Source organism: Trematomus bernacchii, unplaced genomic scaffold (genome assembly GCF_902827165.1).
Source record: "Trematomus bernacchii unplaced genomic scaffold, fTreBer1.1, whole genome shotgun sequence".
Classification (NCBI taxonomy): Eukaryota; Metazoa; Chordata; class Actinopteri; order Perciformes; family Nototheniidae; genus Trematomus; species Trematomus bernacchii.
In genome coordinates this window covers 8,304,116-8,327,077 of record NW_022987342.1, presented here as the reverse complement: position 1 = coordinate 8,327,077, position 22,962 = coordinate 8,304,116, and the positions used below count along the sequence as shown (strand labels likewise).

Sequence of the window (22,962 nt, the reverse complement as noted above, 5' to 3'; positions counted from 1 at the left end):
CTTTGACCGTTTTCAGTCTGTGTCATTATATGTTAAAGAGTTGTTTTAAAGACCCATGATCAGTAGATGTATAGTAAATACATTTACTAAGTTACTATACTGAATAACACATGTTGTGGTAATTCATTGATTATTTATATTTGATGAAATCTTATATTCCTAAAATGCAGCATTATTTATTTATTTAAATGCACCAGAGTAAGCCAAGAGGCTATTTTTATGTTAAGTCCCTGGAAAGATGTTGCTAAGGCCCCTGTAAAACTAATTATATCATATATAGATTATATTATAGCATAGTTGATGAAAATCCTTAAAAAAACGAAAATGATAGAATCCAATACTCATATAGGAACCATGTTAAAGGTAGATAGGTAAGAATGGAGAAACCAGCTCGAGTGCGCTAGAATTTGAAAGTACACAACCGAAAAAAATCTGCCCCTTCCTTCAGACTTCCTTACAGAGCCCCTCCTCCAACACACACGAACGCAATGAGGGCACGAGATAAGTTTGTGCACGAGATGGAAGGCTGACAGGCAGGTAAGCCATACAATTATCTGCCGCGGGCCGGCTCAGATAATTGGTCGTGCTTTTTACAGCGCCACGGCTTCCACAGATGAAATATTTGTATATATTTATTGTCAAAGCATTTAATGTATTCATTGCTATCGGGATGTTAAGAGCATTCCATGGAATATAACAAAAAGTGTTTCTGAAGTGAATTACCTACCCTACCTTTAAGTTCAAAGGTTTAAACAATAGCTTTATTAATGACAAACACATTTTAGTAATGCCTTTAATTGATCACTTAAAAGCCGTTAATAAGATGCTAGGTTATAAACAATCCCTTTGGTTGGTATTTATCCTCCTTCTGACACTTATTATATATTTTACTTCTCTTTTTTTAAATCTTATTTTATATATTAAATGTGGTGGTGGAGTGCATGATTTAAGAGCAGAAGCTAATCCCAATAAACTTCTTTAGCCAACTGTTTCCCATGAACTTCAGTGGATTGCAACATTATTCAAAGATATATAGTTTTATTGCCATATGCACAATAGCTACAACATTATTGTTGGCAAAAATAATCTCCTACAACAGTGGAACGTACTAAAGACATACAATAGTGCACAATGGTGCAAATAAAATGCAGGAATAAATACACTATGGACATTTTAAATAGATGATAAGCATTAAGAGCAGTATAGGCTATGAATTAGCAGATTCCTGAGGAATAGCTGCACCACGTCGCAGGCTGTGACTGAACTCCTGTAAGAGGGAGACTGTGATCGGGACAGTGGCCCCAGAATATGAAAAATCATATCCACCTCATGAAACAGATTATATAGTTATAGTTTCATATTTGAGTTCTCGTTAATCTTATTTATGTCATTCATGTGGTGGTGGTGTGGTGTAAGAGCAGAAACTGAGCAAAATCTACTTCTTCAGCCAACTGTATCCCAACTGGAATAGATTGCAAGTGCAACGTTATTCAAAGGTTTTGTTGTCATATGCACAATAGCTACAGCTAAATTGTTGACAATGAAAATCTCCTCCAACGGTGCAGCATACAATATGGGCTACTAAAAGTCAGGAAGAAGTCAAATATGTACATGTTAAACCGTTTTTTTTTAAGCATTATAAGCAGTGTGAGCTCTGGGGGGGGGCAGACTCCTGAAGAACAGCTGCACCGTGTCGCAGGCTGTGACTGAACTCCTGTAAGCAGTGGTGAAAAGTAACTAAGTAGATTTACTCAAGTACTGTACTTAAGTAGAATTTTGAGGAAATTGTACTTTATTTGATTATTATTATATTATTATTTCAATTTCTTACTACTTTGTACTTCTACCCACTACAATTCAGATGTAAATGGTGTACTTCTACTCCACTACATTTATTTAATACCTTTAGTTACTTCACAGATTTGGATGAATGATGTGAAATATAATCAAGTCTTAAATCAGACTTTAGTTCCACCTGGAGTAAATTCACAAGCTACCCTGCAGTATACAAAGTCATTCAAACTAGCTGCACCTTTACCAGCTTTGATAACACTTTAATGATCAATCATTATAAAACATATCATATATATTATTCTGAAATGGACCAATCTGCACAACGAGTAGGCCTACTTTTACTCAGAGGTGGGAGAAGTACTCAGAACTTGTACATAAGTAAAAGTAGAAGTACCAGAGTGTCTTATTTAAATATTGATTATATTTCACATCATTAATTCAAATCTTCACAGTAACTAAAGGTATTAAATAAATGTAGTGGAGTAAAAGTACACCATTTACCTCTGAATTATATAGTGGGGTAGAAGTACAAAGTAGCAAACAATTTAAACACAATAATAATATAATAATAATCAAGTAAAGTACAAGTACCCCAACATTGTACTTAAGTACAGTACTTTAATAAATATACTTAGTTCCTGTACACCACTGATTTTACTTTTGGTACTTTAAGTATATTTTGATGCTAATACTTTTGTGCTTTTAATCGAGTAACATTTTGAATGCAGGATTTTTACATGTAACAGAGTATTCCTACCCTCTGGTACTTCTACTTTTACTAAAGTACAAGATATGAGTACTCCTCCAGCTCTGTGAGAGGCAGACAGTGATCTGCATAGTGTCAGATGAACAGTCTACTTGTGGCCAGACGAGACGAGACCTTTAAGTACACACCTTTGGATTTCTTGGTCACGTGACCACTATCTCCAGCCTGCCTTCTCTCAGCCGGCCGGCCGCTCGCACCATTGAAAAGGTAAACATTTACAACAGCAGCATTCATACACTAGCTCTATCTCACAGATACATTAAAGTCCACCCTGTTTACCCGACCCCCAGAGACAGGCGGAATGACACGAAGCGTCAGGCTGCTCTCCGCGGAGTGACACGGACAGTGACAGTGTGGACAGTTAGGCCTAATCTGCATTAAACACTGTTCACAACAAACACAGCTACATCTGCGAGCATCGCACTTTTCGGCGACAGTATTTCCGGTTTGTTAAGCGATTCATGGTCGCAAATGCGAGACAAGAGCGATAATAGAGCAATGTGGCGGAGGGATTTGTGAAGATTACAGTCAATAAAGTGCTGCTCCTAATCCCTGTGTGAAAGGGATGGGCAGTGCACCGGCTGGATCTGACTTTCTGCAAAAAGCTGGGTGGGGGTGTAGGGGGTCTCTTCCTTTACTGTTGTGTGGATGCGTTTTCAGAGCCTTGTGATAAGGAAGTCATGTTGTTTACATGAGGTAGTTCAGCACACATTATTTGTATGTCATTATGTTGTTCTTTCTCTTTTCATCACAGGATGGCAGAACCACCCAGGTCATGTGATTGTTTTGTCTCCTTGCCTCCTGGCTCTCGCGATGACCATGTTATTTTTGGGAAGAACTCAGACCGTCCCCGGGATGAGGTGCAGGAGGTGGGCTACCACCCTGCAGCCCCCCACCCTCCAGGCTCCATGCTGGAGGTACAGTCTCCTGCAAGCACACACACACACACACACACACACACACACACACACACACACACACACACACACACACACACACACACACACACACACACACACACACACACACACACACACACACACACACACACACACACACTACTGCTATAATTTGTAAAGCTGCAACTGTGATGTATACACATAATTGCAAAAATGTTTTTTTACACAATAATTACAAAATATTTTACTAAACATTACTATTTTATATAACGAGTACTTTTGGTCCTTTTAGTATTTTTGAATACTAATACTTTTTTACTTCAGTCCAATTTTGATTGCACAGCCTTAACTTGTAACTGAGTATTTCTACACTGTTTTGTTTTGCTGTTTTTCACTTGGAAATGACACACCTTGGTTTATAAACTGCATCATCCATGGTCTGTTGTATAGCAGAAAATAAATATGAATGAAAAATCATAGATTTGAATCATATATTTTCTATAAATGCATTACTATTCACAAATACACTGTCAAAGGCTGTTCAAATATTTACAGGAGACTTGAAGAGAAACATTTTCCTCTGTGAATGTTTAAGGGAAAGGAACCGAACACTTTAACCAACTAATTTATTCCTTTCTCACTTTTACCAAATGTGTGTGTTACAGTGTTAGTGGAAGAAATACAGACTTGGTACTGATATTGATGCAAGAGAGGCAGTGGCATTAATCATATCTTTATTGCTATCTAGTCTTGAAGTTTTGGTTTTCTTTGTCCAAGTATTGACCTATCTTTCTCAGGGATTACTGTCTCCGCCTAGGTAGTTAAAGGATGTTATGTTGGTTAAACTTAATGGTTTATTGCTAAGCCTGTTGCCAAGAATAAAAGATGTGTTGTACTTACGAACCCAAATGAAAGATAATCAAAAACCACCAGGGGTAAGTGAGAAGAAAAAAAGTGTACTTCTTGTTTTGGTAAACCAACCCTTTATGTTTCCTATATCACCAGGGGAATCACCATGGGTTGGGAGGGTTACTTTTAAAATGTGTTAATTAAAGTGGACCTATCATGCTATATTTGAATAATATAGTGTAGGACCATACCTATATAAGGCATATTTATACTTTTTTTTTTTCAAAATACCAAACAGATCATGCATTTTAGCCATGCCTCATTTTGCTCAATTTGACATTTTTTAGCTCTGTGTTTGTAAGGGCAGATAAGGGCAGAACAGCACCATCTACAGGCCTGGCATATGTACTACAGCGTCTCCAGCGCTTTCGAACGGCAATGGCCGTGGCTATATATAATATGTGTCCCCGGTGTTCCAGGGAACTCACCAAGTGTCAGAAAACACAACCCTCTCTATTTTCCTCCATACCCAAATCTCTAAAAAAGGGGCTGCAACGGATCTGATAAAAACTGATCCAGATTTGAACACTGTACTGACATCAGGACAGTGGTGCTACGGCTATTGGGCCAACTCCACCAATCAGGAGGAGACAGCCACGGCCATTGCCGTTCGAAAGCGCTGGAGACGCTTTAGTACATATGCCAGGCCTGTAGGTGGTGCTGTTCTCACAGAATCAGCCCTTGCAAAAACAGGGGTAAAAAAGTGCTAATTGAGCGAAATGAGGCATGGCTAAAATGCATGATCTGTTTGGTATTTTGAAAAAGAAAAAGTATAAATATGCCTTATATAGGTATGGTCCTACACTATATTATTCAAATATAGCATGATAGGTCCACTTTAATAAATCAAGTGTTTTCCTACTGCATTTAAATAAAGAAGAATGAAAATAGCCTAGATTTAAACCATAAAGAAAATTCAGGCAGTTTATAGTTACGTCTACGGTCTACCTATAATATTTCGTTCTTTATTTTAAAATATGTTGTAACACTGTAATCCTGCTAGTAAACCCAATTTTTTAAATCTGTAACGTTATTATTCTTTATTTAATGTAACTGTAAGGGAATATAGTCAACTATCCTGATTACATACTGTAACCCCATTACATGTAATCCGTTACTTCCCAAGCGTGTGAATCACACAGTGGCGGCTGGCCCATAGGGGGCGATAGGGCGCCGCCCTCCCTAAACCACACACAAAAACATTATTATTAATACTAATTAATTATATAAATTGTCAATATTTTTGTGTTTAAAATATGAAATGCACCCAGAAATATGTGTAAAACATGATTTAAAAATAATTTGCGCAATATATACGCTTTTCCTAGTACACTGTATGACTGAAGTTCAGTGCTGGGGCGATGGAGAAATCGCCCCACGGAGGCGGGTATCTGTAGCAGGTTAGCCAATTGCTGATTAAAGATATGAACGTATGTCATAAAATGTAGCCTGAGCCAATCAGCATCCTCAAAACTAATACCAGAGGGGCGATTGTTTTATCGCCCCAAGTAAGCAACTGCTACGCAGCTGGACGACGCCCACAGGATTGCGGTGAGGAAACACAATGAGGAGGTGGATAAAAACAGGCATATTTTATCCAAAATAATGACGTTTTGTGCGGCTTTTGAGTTGGTTTTGTGTGGGCATGACGAGACTGACTCTTCAGTCAACCCTGGCATTTTCAGGGGATTGGTGGATTTTGTTTCCTCCCTGCACACTGGAGGAGCACCTGAAGACCGCCACCGTTTTTAAAGGCACATCAAAGACGTACACCACATTGATTTTAAGAATAAGAATAATTGAAGTGAGCTATTGCTTTTATGAAACGGTTACCAAGTGTGGCAATATGAAAGAAAAATACACACTCTAATTTAAATAGTTTTTATTAGTAAATAATGATGTTCAAAATAAAATAGTCCCTCCGTTGCCTTCTGCACAAATCATAGTGCGAGGTGGTTGCTATGCAACAACACTAAAGGCCGCTACACACCCACCTGAGACCAAAGAACGCGTACCGAAGGCGTCCCGACTTTTACGTCAGCTTCGTCGCCTGCGTCGGCTGCGTCGGCTACGCCGCCCGCTACGCCGCCCGCTACGCCGCCCGCTACGCCGCCAATAATCCAGCTCGAGCCAAGCAGCACAGGGATGAACTAATCCAATATTTTAACGGTGTCGGTGCAGTGCCTTTTCAGTGGGATAAGATATAGCAAATATGTCTAAAGAACTGTACAATGTCAACAATTGACTACAATACGATAAAGATAGTGTGTAATACAATAAAAAAAAAGAGTTTGCCAAATATGTCTAATGCTGTGTTATCGATGGCTGTAGTATCAAGGTACGAAATAAAGTTTTGTATTGCCTATCCTGCTATTTGTGTTTATTCTTTTAATCACACAGCGATAATAAAACATAAAAAATGTGCCGACATAACTGCCAGTAGCAGCCGCACATTATTATTGGTTTAACTACTAACAGTATATTTTTAACACATTTTAAAATGACCATCTTGAACAGCTACAACGTTAAAATACTTCTCGGCAGATTGTGGAGGATAATGGGAGAAAGAATAGAGGGGCAGACAGAAACACTATCTGAATAATGGCCACTTCTTGCAAAATTTACATGACTTTCCCGACGCCTCCCGTGGCCGATTCAACATGTTGAATCGGCCGTGGGAGGCGTCCGGAGGTGTGAAAAGGTGCCGTAAAGAGACGACGGTGCGGGACACACAAACCTGAGTAGGGCGCCGCGAATGCCCGACTGCCTCTGACTGCCTCTGACGGCCTCTGACTCCCAAAATCGGACTGGTGTGTCCGGGCCTTAACAGCTAGCGAACATATTAGACAGAGAGCGTTGATCGATTATTTGGCTATTTATTTACATTAATTTGTATGTTGCCGTTTATTGTGCAGTCACTGAAAAACTGTCCAGCATCAGTAGCATGGCTTACGTGGTCACTTGTATAGGTTGAGGTTGTACTAGGCTGTTGCTTGGCGTGGCGAGAATATTGCTCCACTTTCTCCGGTCCCCGAGATTCGGCTTCCAGTAGCTCTGGAGAGAGCTTTCGCACTTGTGGCCACCAACGGTCATCATTTCTCTGCTTTGTTTCAAGACCCGCATCAGAAAGCTTTTGAATGGTGGTACTTTTCCAGTTGGTCTACCTGCTCTTCACGTAGCTCTGCATGTCGTCGTTTAGTTTTTTTTCTTTTTCTGGAGATAGGCACTGCTCAATCCACTCCTCCATAGTAAGGCCACTCGGAGGTCGAAGTTAACCTTAAAGGGGACCTATCATGCAAAATGCACTTGTGTACGTCTTTTATACATGAATATGTGTCCCCGTTGTGTCAGGGAACTCACCAAGTGTCAGAAAACACAACCCTCTCTCTTTTCCTCCATACCCAAATCTCTAAAAACGGGGCTACAGATTTGAAATATCTCTGACGTCAGAAACAAGGAGCTATGGGCAACTCTCCACCTATCAGGGGAATGAGAGGTTGCCGTGGCATGGTAACAGCATGGTAACAGCATGGTAACAGCATGGTAACAGCATGGTAACAGCATGGTAACATGACGCTCGTGCCTCACCCCCCTCCTTTGCAGGGGGACGTGGTCAGCTGCAGCTCATTTGCCACAGAATCAGCCCTTGCAAAAACAGGGCTGGAAAAGAGCAAATAGTGTGTGTGTGTGTGTGTGTGTGTGTGTGTGTGTGTGTGTGTGTGTGTGTGTGTGTGTGTGTGTGTGTGTGTGTGTGTGTGTGTGTGTGTGTGTGTGTGTGTGTGTGTGTGTGTGTGTGTGTGTGTGTGTGTGTGTGTGTGTGTGTGTGTGTGTGTGTGTGTGTGTGTGTGTGTGTGTGTGTGTGTGTGTGTGTGTGTGTGTGTGTGTGTGTGTGTGTGTGTGTGTGTGTGTGTGTGTGTGTGGCCCCGCCCTTCAGAAACAGAGCAGAGGGAGAATGTGAATACGCAAAGCAGTGGACACTGAAACATGCACATACATTGGATAAATAACATAGGCGTTTAGTTTATTTAATAAAAGAGCACATGTTCAATGTGAAAAGTGACCGTAGATAGATTACTTCAGTTGCAATTTGGTGCTATATATTTTTTTTTAATAAAAAAAAATAATTTAAATAAAAAAAATAAAATAAAAAAAACACCTTGAATTTCAGGCGGGGCTCCGTTGGCAGGGCGCAGCGCCCCGCCAAGACAATGGTAGGGGAAACACTGGTCTATGTGTTTGTTTTGTGAAGCACTTAGAGCTAACTTTGTGTGTCGAAAGTGCTATAAAAATAAAGTTTGATTTAATTAGTGTTGGTGTAATTGTTTGTGCAATGTATACCTACATACCTTGATTTATACAACACCATTATTTTTTCTGGTTTTCAATTCATTCACTCACTCTTTTTTTCCTCAGTGCACATACATCCAGATCCCTCAGGTGGAGCAGACCCACGCTGTCGTCCTCAGTAAACCTGCCTGGATGTGGGGTGCAGAGATGGGAGCCAATGACCAGGGAGTGTGTATCGGGAACGAGGCTGTCTGGACCCGAGAGGCCGTCAGCCCCGGAGAGGCTCTACTGGGCATGGACCTCGTCAGGTGAGAACCCGTTTGATGCTGTAGGGCTGGATGGATTGAATATTGCAATTACATAAACTAAAATACAACCTTAATGGGTTTTTTGTGGGGCCAAAATACTGAGCATGCTTTTCTTTTCTTCACCGTATACTGGTTTCGAAACTAAATGAATTATTGTATTGAAGGAAATACTTTGAAGACTTCATGAAGGCAATAAAGAAATATACATTTTCAAAGCTGATTAAAGCAACTATTAACTGTGTTCTAATTATATACAGTTTAAATATTGGACATTCATTAGACCTTTTAACTTGATCCTCTGACGCTTTGATCAGAAGCGTGTGTAGATTGTCAGGAGCCTGTTATGACAGGTGTGGTAAGGACATGAAGGAGTTCTAATCTATTCATCTCTGTGTATAAAAATAGTTAACCAATAGGGAATGTTGCCAAGTGATTCTCAGATACCGTTTCCTCGAAAAAATATGCAGAGGATCGTCTGAACAGCAGAAACAAGCTCAACCGGTCCTCATGGTTAGTTAAAAAGACTGAATACATAAAAAAGTACAATTAGATAAAATGAAAGAATTGTTACCATTTATTTAGAACTTATCAGAGGTGGGAGAAGTACTCAGATCGTGTACTTAAGTAAAACAAAGTACCAGTGTACGAATACTCTGTTCCAAGTAAAAGTCCTGCATTCAAAATGTTATTCAAGTAAAAGTAGAAAAGTATTAGCATCAAAATAAACTTCAAGTACCAAAAGTAAAAGTAGTCATTGTGCAGATTGGTCCATTTCAGAATAATATATATGATATGTTTTATAATGATTGATCATGAAAGTGTTCTCAAAGCTGGTAAAGGTGCAGCTAGTTTGAATGACTTTGTATACTGCAGGGTAGCTTGTGAATTTACTCCAGGTGGAACTAAAGTCTGATTTAAGACTTGATTATATTTCACATCATTCATCCACATCTGTAAAGTAACTAAAGGGATTAAATACATGTAGTGGAGTAAAAGTACACCATTTACCTCTGAATTGTAGTGGAGTAGAAGTACAAAGTAGCATAACATTGAAACACTAAGTAGATATCCTTAGTTGCTTTACACCACTGAAATGTATTAACTGTTAACTACATTACTGATGTCTTGTAAAAAGAAAGTAATCCAGCATGTTCTCATCAGACTGGGCTTGGAGCGAGGGGACAGTGCCTGGGGGGCGCTGACGGTCATCACCAGCCTCCTGGAGCAGCATGGCCAGGGGGGGCCGTGCAGGGAGGACCCTGAGCCGTTCAGCTACCACAACACCTTCCTGCTGGTGGACCGCAACGAGGCCTGGGTCCTGGAAACAGCAGGCAGGCTTTGGGTGGCGCAGAAGGTTACAGGTAAAGGGTTAAAAGTTAAGGGGTGCTGAGTGGGAGGTGCATGAGTAGTGAGTGAAAATGAACATTCAGTCAGTGGGCCAGATAGGGTGCCTGGTGGAACACCTACCATTTTCTAATTCACCATGAAGATAACATGATCCAAAATAGGATATATTTTAAGTAAGGGGCCAAATACAGTATTTTTGTAGGCTGTGTGGCTTGATATTTGCACTGTTTATGCAGCATAAATTCTTTCTGTAAAGTTAATTGAAAAATCACCAAATCTCACATTTGCATAGACATCTTTTGCTCTTTTTTCCTGACTTTAAAATGTAAGGACTTTTGCACCCCAGTGCAACAATGTAGACTCACTAAAGGGCCAATAATAGTCATTTAGACATAATGGCCTTTTAACATGAACCAAAGACGCATTAAAATGTGACCCGGTGGAGTCAGGGATCCATAAAGCGATACCACTAGCAAGGCTAAAAGGATTTATGGGACTAAAAAAGACTTAAGTTATGAGTGAGTTTAATCAGCCTTAAAAAGCATATCAACACTAAACCACATCAAATCTATACGAAATATTTCTGTACTTCAACAAATCTCTTTGTTTATTCTTTATTCTTTAACGTGAGACCAAAGCTTATAGAAAAAAGTCAAATAATTCAGGGGATCCTATGACTTTGGTGAAGAGTCAGACCTTCATGCATCAGGGTTGAATCACTCTGTCAAGTGGAGATTAACCTGCAAGTGTATGCAAATACAGCACAAAGATGCATTAGTGTACATAAACAGCATGATTCTTGCTGAACACATTTTGAATATGTTGCCCTCTTAAAAAGGAGATTAGCATTGGAGCATAGCATTTGGAGCAAGGACTCGGAAGACTGGGAGAACACTGGAGAGCTTGAACTGATGTCAGACACTGATAATTTTTTAGAAGTTCAGCCGGAGAATTGACATAGACATTTGCTGCAGCAACGAAGTGAAAAAGCTCCTGCTCAACCAATTCTGAAGCTCTCTAGCCCAGTCCAAAGTATTTCATAATAATAACTTACATTTACATAGCGCCTTTCATAAACCAAGGTCTCGAGGGACAAACACAAAACACACTCTGTGGGAATGAAAACACTGGAACTACAAAGAAAACAAACGGGAGACAGAAGGCATATTAGGGGAAAGGGCATGGAGGGACAAGTAGGTGATGAGGAGGAGTTTATAGGTGATGCGAGACCTGGAGCCAGTGGAGGTAACGGAGGGTAGGGGTGATATGCTGCCAGGGCTTGGTGCGGGTGTGGACCCTAGCAGCAGAGTTCTAACTTGTTCTGAGAGAATAATCAACATTCTGTATGACAAGACATAACAAGCAAAGCACTTTAACTCCTGTCCCTTTGCTAAGAATATATTTGCCTAAGGGGAGACACGTACCCAATCAGATGGACTACCAGATGTCCCTAAAGCCAGGAAAACATCCTGTATCAACTTATGCCTGACTCATTACAGTCAATAATATGGAGACAAAGCCACTATTAAAGAGAGTATCACCTCAAGGTCGAATGCCTGCGCTCTGCGAGGGGAATACAGGTGAGGCAACAGCTAAGATTAAAGAAATCAAGCATCTCTACAAGATAACATCCCCTTCCTTTTCTCAAGAGGGTGTGAAGAACATCTCCAACCAGCTGACCATCGGTGCTGAGGGGTCCGCAGAGCACCCAGAGCTGCGCAGCGTGGCCCAGGCCCAGGGCTGGTGGGACGGAGAGGGAGAGTTCAATTTCTCTCAGGTGTTTAGTCCCGAGAACCCACCTGCCAGGATGGAGCTGGCCAAACAGCGCTACAGGGGCGGCACAGAGCTACTCCAGCAACATGACGGTGAGAGGGCTCAAGTTCTTCTTTTTCCAGAATGCCTGTGGACGTCCCCCTTAGAACATGAGTCTTGTCTTTTTTTAAATGTCAATCTACTGTAACATTCATCCACTCTCTGCAGGCTCAGTGACGGCTGAGGTGATGATGTCCATTCTGAGGGACAAGCCCAGTGGGATCTGCATGGACTCTGGGGGTTTCTGCACCACAGGCAGCATGGTGTCTGTCCTGCCCAGAGACAGCAGCCTGCCCTGCATCCACTTCTTCACTGCCACCCCAGACCCCTCAAGGTATGTCACTAGTTTAACTAAGAATTCCTCTAGATTAGACATTTCTTAGAACTATAAAAGGGGAGGTGCAATGATGATGTATTTTTACGAGATGATTGTTAACATTGCAGGGGTTGCCTCGACTAAAAGCAATCGGATTTCTGCATCGGATTTCTAAATAATGCAGAAAATAGATCTATAGAAAACACATGTTTATGATGCTAACACGTTTTGTTCAGCAGGATAATCTCCATTTTTGTATCTTAAATGTAATTTCCAGAAGTAAACATTTAAAATGAGGCTGTAAACAAACAAGCTGTTCCTGTTGCAATTGTTAGCACTGATTTTAATCTGTATTTCTGCTATTGTGTGCGGTCACCTTAGAAATACTAAGTAATCATTAATACAAAAGTTTTAAATAAATGCATTATTTTATGAGTCCGTGAATTAATATTAATTTCCATGGATCTTTCTATCCTTCAATCTGAGGTATGGAACTTTTGTCTCCTCCCTCTGGCAGTCAGAGTAACTACTCAAGCTCTGTTACTTTTGGTCGGATGAACATGAAAAAAGGTGAAGAACTGTCTTCAGAAAAACATGCAATTCAACATAATTGAAGAAGAGAATTTCTAATAATAAATAAATATTGAATTAATACTTTTTGGATTCAAATGGGGGCAGTTCTTTTAGAGAAATACTAAGATTAATAGGAAAAACTCAACACAATCATTGAAACAAACTTAAATATCAAAATCAATGTAATTAGCACTTAATCAGGTTCAGTTTTTTCAAGGAAATTAAAAAGAGTTGTGACTTGGCTTGTTTCCACAAAAATTGAACAAAAATGCAATGAAATGAAATAGTATTAGAACAAGTCAAATTAAAAAGAGAGTGAAAGGTCAAGAAAAAAAGGTTGACCTTAAAGGTGGGGTAGTTAATTTCGGAGAAACCAGCTCGAGTGCGCTAGAATTTGAAAATACACAACCGGAAAAAATCTGCCACTTCCTTACAGAGCCCCTCCTCCAACACACACGAACGCGCACATGACCAATGAGGGCACGAGATAAGTTTGTGCCCCGATGGAAGGCTGACAGGCAGGCAGGTCATCCAGTTATTTTAGCCGGGCCGGCTAAAATGATTGGTCGTACTTTTTACAGTATTACGGCTTCCACAGATGACATTTTTTTATGGATTTTTTGTCAAGCACTTCATTCACTTCATCAAGATATTCATTGCTATCGGTCATGTTAAGAGCATTCCATGGAATATAACAAAAAGTGTATCTCGAGCCGGTTTCTCAAACTTACCTACCCCACCTTTAATTAAAATGATTAACCTGTTGTAGCAAAAAGTATTCAAATTTCATTTGATGTCATTGGAATGTCATTTGAATTAAAAAAAAAAGCTGACAGATGAAGGTGTTGGGACAGAATGGCTCTTTCTCTCCTCATCTTTGCCCTTCTTCCATTCTGTCTCCACTTTGGGCTGATGGGAGTTTCTGAGTCTGCCTTTCTTTCTTTCCTGTCTTTCTCTCTATGAATCCCCCCCCACCCCAACCCTAACCCTGGTAGGTCTATATTCAAGCCTTTTGTCTTCTCGGACTGTTCCACCTCAGTGCTGGGGGTGGTCTCCCCGCAGTTTGGCCCAGACGACCCTGTCAGGAAGCAGCCCCGCTTTCAGAGCCAGGTGGACCGCAGACACGAGCTGTACAAGGCCCACCAGGTGGCGCTCAGCACCATGGAGACCAACCCGGTGGGCACTGATGGACGACCTAGGTCAATGATAGTCCTGTGCAGATCAGGGCACAGCTGGAAGATCACATTATTATTATTTTAGTTCAAAAGCATGTATTGGGGGATACATTTGGTCAGTCGTTGCTGATAAATTAAAGGCGAGTGGAGAAAGGTGTTGCTACAGAGCTTCATACTGGGGCCCATCTTTCCTGTGCTGAGCTTGTAGAAAAAGATTATTATCAGGATTTGATAGCATGTGTTCATTAGTTCGAATAAGCCGAACGACTTATCCTAACTGCGACTTAACAAAAAGTTTTGGCCTTTTCTCAAGATTTCCTATGTTAATTATTTTTAATTATCAAGTGATCTTACATATAAATGCGGTTGTTGACCGTAAACAAAAGCAGTTTCCCAATTTAAAGTCGATTTTCTAGCTTTTATTGGGGATTGTACATTTAATCACACAGTATTCATCAGCGTTTCTTTCTTTCTACTTTCTTTGGTTAGGATTTATTGACATGCAAACTTAGTAGCTGTACTGATTACCTCCAAAGCACTTATTGGAACTTGGTACAGTATCTCTGTACTTCAAAGTTCAAATAAATGTTGGTTATTTACCTTGGAAACAGTAGTCTAAGAAAACAATCGCAAATCAAGATACACTTTTATTCCAAGAATTCCAAAAATAAATGTAAAAGTAATTATTTGCTCTCTTTAAATTAAGATTGATTGGCTGTGGCTTTTCAACATTTGTAGTACTTAATCGTTCCCTGTTTGTACAGAGATTTTTTTAAACTAACTGTCATAACAGTATACTCCGGGAATTCATTTGTTCACGTAGTATGGAATGGAAACACAACTATTGCCTGTTGTTAGGAGAGCAATTTAAGAATGTAGATATGCAGATTAGCCTTTAGAGGAAATGAAGGTGTGTGATAACTGGAGAGCTATAAATGCTATCATTAAATCTGTGTCTCAGATGCCTGGTTGCTTTGGAAAATCCAAGAGTGAGATCTGCATTATACATGTGATGTTACAAACAGGGGCTTTGCCATAGTTTAGGATTAAGTACAATTACTCCGGGTTCAAGCATATGCAAATTCTGGTGTTACTGGTGTTGTGACACCACTCTGTCTTCTTCTCTCCGTGTCAGGACGAGGGTTTAGCTGTCTATGAGATTCTGAGGGACCTGGAGTCGCAGTGTCTGACCGATATCTCTGCCATGCTGAACGGAGAGATCCCAGGAGAAGAACTGGGGGACTTGTTTTTCGACTCTGTGGACACAGAGATCAAGTTCTACCAGTGAGGAGGTGGGAGGCTTCAGGAGCTGTGTTTGGTTTTGTACCTTGCATGATGTGTTCTTCTAGTTAAGAGAAGACTTAAGGCTGCAACTTGGGAGCCGGGGGAAACTCAAACCCTAGAGTGATGAATACTGTGATATAGTGATAAACGACATTCTGTTGCAATCAGGTTGTCTTATATATTGTCATGTACGGAAGCCCTGAGATGCCATTGAGGGAAATGAGAATAAGCCTGATAAAGAAATAAGTCTGATCTAAATGGCCATATTTTTTTCCTTCCTGTGTTTCCAATTATGTATAGGAAATGTATAGCTAGGATGATCTCCCTATTTTTTCTTTTTTAATCTGTAACATAGGGAAAAAGTGAAAATAAGCTTTTGGCAAGTGAGTTTTATCCATCATTTGTTGATGTTATGCTCACTTCGGCCAGGGCCGGCCCTTGGCATAGGCAGTATAGGCGCATCAACCCATCGGGGGCGCTGAAAATTGGGGAGAAAAAAAAAAAAAAAAAAAGTTTCATAACAACACAGCTAAAATCTTGCCTAGGGCAGCAAATTGGTCAGGGCCGGTCCTGACTTCGGCCACAAGAGGCTAATGTACACCACTACCCCATGTTCTAAATAGGACTAAAACCATTCATGTTTTCTTCCAGGTGTAAAAATGTTAGAAAACAACTTTAAAAAATCATTAGGAAGTGGTGCACTGCAGCCTCTTGTGGCTAAAACGAGTATTACAACAGCTAATGTTGGTACTGAAAAATAAAAACGTTCATGTGGAAAGAATTTGAAAGAATATCCTGGCCAAACCTTTTTCCTACATGTTATAAACGCAGGAGAGCAAACGTATTACATCAGACTTGAAAAATGGAACACCAGAATAGTTTTCCTTACTTTCCTCTAAGGCAGGGGGGTCAAACTAAATGTCATCGCGGGCCACATTAGCATTATGGCTGCACTCAAAGGGCCGGTTGTAACTTTAAGACTATATAAAAATACATATATAAATATTTAATATATATATAAAATAATGTATTATATTAAATGTTTGCCTCTGCATTGGATTATTATGGGATAGGGTAATAACTACATAATTAACTACGTTTGAAAGAAGAAGTCTAGGGCAAATAATTGCAAGTCTCTTCACAAAATGGTTTGAAAAGAAAAGCCAAATTCTGGAAAAAAAGATAATTTGAGATGCATTGTGGGACATGTAGTTCATGGGCAACGTGCTTCTGTAAATCGGCATGTAACCGTATAATAAACATATTATATTCTTTGCAACTCTTGTGGGGCCACAGAAAATAAAGTCATGGGCCGGATTTGGCCCCCGGGCCTTGAGTTTGACACCCCTGCTCTAAGGGCTTCCGTAGAAGATGATAAACTGGTAGAAAATGGTATAAAAAGTTCCCTAAGAACAGTTGCTCCAAAGCCAGTATGCATGCCTTTATTCAATTATTAGATAATGAGTCCCTTAATAACTCATGGACTACATAATAAAATGTCTAAATCAATCCCAGTTTAATAATGGTTTTAAAGATCATGGACAGTGTGCATTTGTTCGTCAAAAAGAAACAGACTATGCAGGTGAAGAGGATTTAAATACTCTGTCTCCTGACTGAGTGAGAGACAAGTCAGCCACCACCATCATAGGACTTTGGAAATCTGAACAGACCTGACCATAATCCTGCTTTTTAAACTGGTTTAAAGCAGACATCTGAAAATACACAATTGTAATCTGTAAAATGGGTTGTGAGATGTAATCATAATCTTGTGTGTTTTCTGCCAACAACTCTCTTATCTTGAACAGTTGAAAACCAATTTGAAAACGTAACAGTTGTAATTCTAACACGTTCTTGATGTTGCAGTGTTTTTTTTTGCCTTCACTCATTCTTTGCATGCAGATAATCTATCCCTGCATAGAAGTGTGACTGTGTTCCCGGCTAAACTCACAAGCTTTAACTGTGTGCTGTGTTCAATTGTCCTCTGTTACAGCGCCCTCAGGTGGACGTCCCTAACACAGAGTTGTGGGAAAAGGCCTGGGACTGATAACAACTCTGTGTTCCTCGACTGATCGGCCTCTGCCTCACTCACACAGCACATGTCCCTGACACCATTCCATCATTAACATGGTTTGAATGTCTAAACTGCACTGATGAAGCAAATGTATCATCTGTATCACCCAGGGAGCAGTGAGTTCACCCCATTAGTGAGTTAAATGATGTAGACTGCACAAGCGGCTATGTAGAGCTGTGTGAAGGAATGTGGCATTTGTTTAACATTTTGTTTTGGTTGCAAATGAATGGATTGTCATGTGATGGCTTCCTGAATAGAAATATGTAATAAAGAATGTGTCTGTCCTGTGTGTCGTGAGCTATACTGTGTTTCAGCCTTCAACCTAGGGCTGGCTGGTATGACAAAAAACTCATATCACGGTATTTTCCAAACTATAACGGTATCACGGTATTTATTTATTTTTTATTTATTTATCATTGAACATGTATTTACATTAATATTTTTTTCCTATCATAGGCAGTCCCTGGAACAAATGCGTTTTCAAGCGACACTCGACTTTACTTTAGACATTTCACCAGCGTTGCTTGTTGAAGCAGATCGTATTTTCATTCATTCTTTGTACTCCAATAGGTGCTTTCTGTTGAGGTGGTGGAGTAAATGACTTGTGTTTACTCCTCTGGCAAAATGTTTTGTTTGACAACATTTGCAATAAATGTTTGTGTGGTCCACGTCAGATTTTGCAAATCCAAAAAACAACAGACACAGCTCCTTTCCTCGACACAAGTTATTCTTGTGTGTCCTATATCTCCATCTGCAGTCTCATTTTCTTCAGTGTCCATTTTTAAATTCAGCTTCACATTTTATGCTACTGCGAAGGGGATGATTCCTTTCACTGCTGCACCACTCGAGCGCCCTTCGCCACTTTTTCAACGGTTTTGCGGTAGGCCTATATGAAAAATGTATATCATACAGTATAAAGTTCCCGGTATTCGGTATGAACCGGTATCCCGCCCAGCACTACTTCAGCCCACTCTAAAACATTTGTATTCCCACAAAAATAAATCATATTATTCATGCGTATTGCATCTGGTTTCAACAGTGGCGAGCAGTGACTTTTATACCTATGCCCTTTTTTTTTTTGTGAACCGCTCAATGACCTACATCTCCCGTCTCGCACCACACACCAAGACGGCCGTCACGTTGGCACATTTCACTTCTTTCTTTCAGAATGAGGCGAAAAGAATTAAAAGAGTTGAAAATCACTAAGTCTGGGCATGTTGAGAGCTGTACATACACAAAAGGGGAGTTAGTCGGTTCCGTAAGAGCCAGCATGCGGGACCGGGATTCTGGGATTTGTAGTCTTTCTAGTTGCGTATTTTTCATAGTCAGCACCGCTGCAGACTCGCTGTTGAGGGCTTGATAGCCCACTCCCCCTCCACACTCGTTGGTTTGGAACAGCACTTAATGTGGCGGACCCGGGGGCGGTTTGGGATTGGGCCGAAGTCGGACAGCTCGGAGTCGGTTTCGTCTTCTTCTTCTTCTTCTTCTCTCGGTTTTTTGGCGGATTGCCAACAACTTTAAGGTGCATACCGCCACCTCCGGAGTCGGCTTGACTCGGTTTGCATTTATAAAGAATGCACAAATGTGTATAATCGTTAATGTCAGATATGTAGCTACTAAGTAAATACATTTGTTCCTGCTCAAGATTAGATTCAACTTTATTGTTATTGCACAGATTACAGGTACTGAGACAACGAAATGCAGTTTAGCTTCTAACCAGGAGTGCAAAAAGCAGTAAAGTGAAAAGTAATGTACACAATCTACAGAATAAAATATAGAATGATGAATAAACAGTGAGGGGTATGAATACAGATATACACAGTAGCCTATGAGCAGTATGAACAGTATTAACAGTGTATGAATATGCTAAGATATATAAAGTATGAAAACGATAAGCAGTGCAAGTATAGTATAAAATACATAGATATTAATTTCATGATGATAAACATTGTGGAACAATAGCCGCGTTCACACCGGAGTACTTTTCACCGTACTTTTCGCGTTTAGTTCCGTTAGTACCCCTTATGTCGCGTTCACACCAAAAAGAGCACTTCATCTCGGGAATTTGTACCCCCATTTTTAGTGCCTGCTGAGAGATGGTACTTTCCTGGGGGAAAAAAGTGCCCCAGTTCTGATTGGCTGGGCGAATTGCAAACCACGCCCCGTACAACTCTGAAATGTTTTGTAGAGCTGCCATTTTATTATCCTGGCATCAGCATTATTAGCATTAGCATTCGCCCAGTGCACAAACGCAGAGAGACTAACTTATGGCAACACAAAATAAAACATGGGAGCGGTGGAGATGAGGAGGTGTCGGCGTTCTGGCGATTTACTCTGAAGCCAGTCCCCAACTCCGGGGACTTCCGGCCGGGGACTCCGGGTGGCAGTATACACCGTGAAGTTGTTTGCGGCCTGCCAGTAAACCCAAAGCAGAAGAAGACAAAGTGACGTCAGCGGCTCATTTGCGTAATCTTCCCTCAGGGAAAAGTACTCCGGTGTGAACGCGATCTGTACTAAATGCCCTGGGGTAATAAGTGCCGGGGCACTGAGTGCCGGCACTAAATACGGCAAAGTACTTGGTGTGAACGCGCCTAATGATGAAAAATGTGAATGGAAGTGGCGACGTAAAACTGACACAAAACAACAAAAAACTTTTGCCGAGCCAATGGAGAGTTTCATCACCAGCACGGGGTAAAAACCACCAATGAGCGCTCAGCTCGATATACCAGCGAGTCGTTTCCCATCAAGCATTTCGCTTCTGCAGCTCGTGGAGAGAAACTGCTCCGCCTCGCTCTCAAGGCTGCCGGCGTCTTTGTCCTGCGAGATTTCAACGTCTCATGCAGTCAAGCCTCCAGAGCAGGGGTCACCAACCTTTTTTAGGGTGAGGGCTACTTTTAAAAAATAAAACAAGTCGGGGGCTACTTTTACTCCTCTTTTTTTTTTTTTGCAGTGTATATATTTAGCACATTTTAACATTATGATATGCTGACCTTTAACCTTTGTTTGCTGTTTGGGTCTGTGGGACCCGTTTTCAGTGTTTACTAAAAGAACATGTATGCAATCTAATTATTTTAACCTGCTTTATTTGGGGGTGGACAGGCCTCACCTCCTCTAGGGGGGTCCTCACCTCCTCTAGGGGGGTCGGGGGGCATGCACCCCCGGGAAGATTATTTGTTAATGTTGAAGTGAAATGCATCAATCTGGAGCACTTTGAGCACAACATGAATTGATGGATACAGCTCTCAACACTCAGATGAAAGAGAGCTGTATACTTTTCAATAATCCAAACATCTTTAGAATATGATCACAACCAATAACAAATCATTTAAACTGGTTTATTCTTATCCTATGTTACCAGTGACGTGCGGTGAGGTTCATGGCTGGTGAGGCACTGACTCTTTCAGAGTCAGATTTACAAATATTATAGCCTATTTTGACCTTAATCGAAATATTCTGTTATTTTCAAAAGCTTTTTTAGTCTGATGCTATGATTAATTTTAAACAGACCGATCAACAAAAGGATACCCAAAATCTAAATATTGGATTGTTCTTTCTAAGTAAGATCCCATTTTCATTACAGTTGTGGTCTTACCTTGACTTGAAGATGAATATAAGTCCATGCTATCCTTCTGGACAACAATCTCTATTACTGTTTTGTAAAAGTCCTCCTTATCTTCCTGTAGTTTCAAAAGTCTAGTTTGTTGTTTGCGGTAGAATAACAGTAGCAACAAGAACCTGTGGGCTCACGTGCGCCCCCTTCAGTGCGGCAGAGGTTATGGCTGCCTCTCCTGGTGCTTTTTTCATTGCCGTTGTACGATGAGACCAGCGAGCCTAAATATCATATATACGTGAAATAAGTTATTTAGAGACTATGGATGGCGAGGATAAATGTAATAAAGGGATCTACAAACATTACATTAGCCGCGTTCACACCGGAGTACTTTTCACCGTACTTTTCGCGTTTAGTTCCGTTAGTACCCCTTATGTCGCGTTCACACCAAAAATCGTACTTAATCTCGGGAACTTTTACCCCCATTTTTAGTGCCCGCTGAGAGATCGTACTTTCCTGTGGGTAAAAAGTGCCCCAGTGCTGATTGGCTGGGCGAATTGCAAACCACGCCCGTACAACTGTGAAAATGTTGTGTGGAGCCGCCATTGTTTTTCCTCGCTACAAACGGAGAGTAGTTTGTTTTTGAAAGCAGTTATGGCAAGCATCAAGAAATGATGAGGAGGTGTCGGCGCTTCTGGAGATCTACGCTGAGGACGCGACCCAGGGAATGCTACTGAAGCCAATTCAGTAGCTTTCACTCGACCTGGGAATCGTGCACAGCCCCACGGCACACCGGCTAAAAATAAAGAAACTCAGGACTACAAACGGCGGATTCAGTGGCCAACGATGACGACCACGACGAAGGTAAAATCAACTACATGCACTGGGGTTTTAATCTGCACAATAATGGTCTCAGATGTACTTTTATTTGCTCAGTAGATCAAGCTAGCCATGCTAGGCTGAATAGGCTAACACCGTCTCCGAGCTAGCTACATCTAGCTAGCTAGATGTAGCTGCATACCGCCACCTACTGTACTCGCCGTGAAGTGGTTTGTGGCCTGCCAGTAAAGCCAAAGCAGAAGAAGTGACGTCAGCGGCTCATTTGCGTAATCTTCCCTCAGGGAAAAGTACTCCGGTGTGAACGCGATCTGTACTAAGTGCCCTGGGGTTAAAAGCGCCGGGGCTCTTAGTGCCGGAACTAAGTACAGGAAAGTACTTGGTGTGTATGCGACCTACAGTGAGATGGGAACAGGCATGCGCTTAGGGCCCGCTTTCCAGCCAGTTTCTGTGGGGTGACGCATTCTGAAGTGAGGCAGAGCTCATCTGTGCCTCACCTCACCCCACAGTAAATGGCTTGAGCGCGCTCACAAAATAAGTGGCCGTGCTAAATTAGTGCCCGCGCTCCAGCAAGTTACTGTGGGCTTACGTGAGGCAGTGCTCGTCCCTGCCTCACTTCTCATCGCTCCCGTAGCGGAGCTCGGCAAATTTGCTGATTTTGACTATAAAATGCGATTGGAATCATACAGAAATCACATTTACACAAGATCAGTGGAGACATTTTATTATTATTATTATTTAGTTTTTCTTTAATTGTTTTTCCGTTACATTGGAGTATGGCAGGCCACTGACTGCACGTCGCTGTATGTTACCTAGTTAGCATTTTTTCTTTTTATGTATGCTTATTTGACTAATCACTCCCCTTTCAAACTGTTTTTTGATTGTTTTACTGTCCTATAGTACACATTGGAATGATTTCTTACTTTATCTATATTAAATAGATAAAGGTATGCTCTCCCTAGCTCTCTCTCTCTCCCTCCCTCCCTCCCCCCCAGCTCTCTCGCTCTCTCTCTCCCCCTCTCCCTCCCTCCCTC

The 22,962-nt window shown here is 41.0% G+C and overlaps 1 protein-coding gene across 3 annotated transcripts; it reads left to right on the top strand.

The window, feature by feature from the left end:
• Window positions 1–2,663: 2,663 nt before the first annotated feature.
• Window positions 2,664–18,214, top strand: scrn2 (secernin 2). Of its 3 annotated transcripts, none has more exons than XR_004555954.1 (9): window positions 3,111–3,169; window positions 3,315–3,477; window positions 8,782–8,963; window positions 10,125–10,324; window positions 11,960–12,175; window positions 12,291–12,456; window positions 14,051–14,187; window positions 15,322–15,478; window positions 17,461–18,214. XR_004555954.1 is itself a non-coding variant. In XM_034131274.1 (9 exons), the coding sequence occupies exons 1-8, from the start codon at window positions 3,126–3,128 to the stop codon at window positions 15,472–15,474; spliced, it is 1,305 nt and encodes a 434-aa protein (XP_033987165.1). In that variant the 3' UTR covers window positions 15,475–15,478; window positions 17,461–18,214. The 3 variants fall into 3 exon arrangements, 2 of the variants coding, with proteins under 2 accessions (XP_033987174.1, XP_033987165.1); XM_034131274.1 differs by having other exon boundaries at window positions 3,126–3,169; window positions 14,007–14,187; XM_034131283.1 differs by lacking the exons at window positions 3,111–3,169; window positions 17,461–18,214 and adding an exon at window positions 2,664–2,767 and having other exon boundaries at window positions 14,007–14,187; window positions 15,322–15,474.
• Window positions 18,215–22,962: the final 4,748 nt, after the last annotated feature.

Coding starts and splice junctions, on each gene's coding strand:
- scrn2 (XM_034131274.1), top strand. CDS start 3,126: ATGGGCAGTGCACCGGCTGGATCTGACTTTCTGCAAAAAGCTGG. Junction 3,170..3,314: donor GACTTTCTGCAAAAAGCTGG/GTGGGGGTGTAG, acceptor TTTTCATCACAG/GATGGCAGAACCACCCAGGT. Junction 10,325..11,959: donor GGTGGCGCAGAAGGTTACAG/GTAAAGGGTTAA, acceptor CCTTTTCTCAAG/AGGGTGTGAAGAACATCTCC.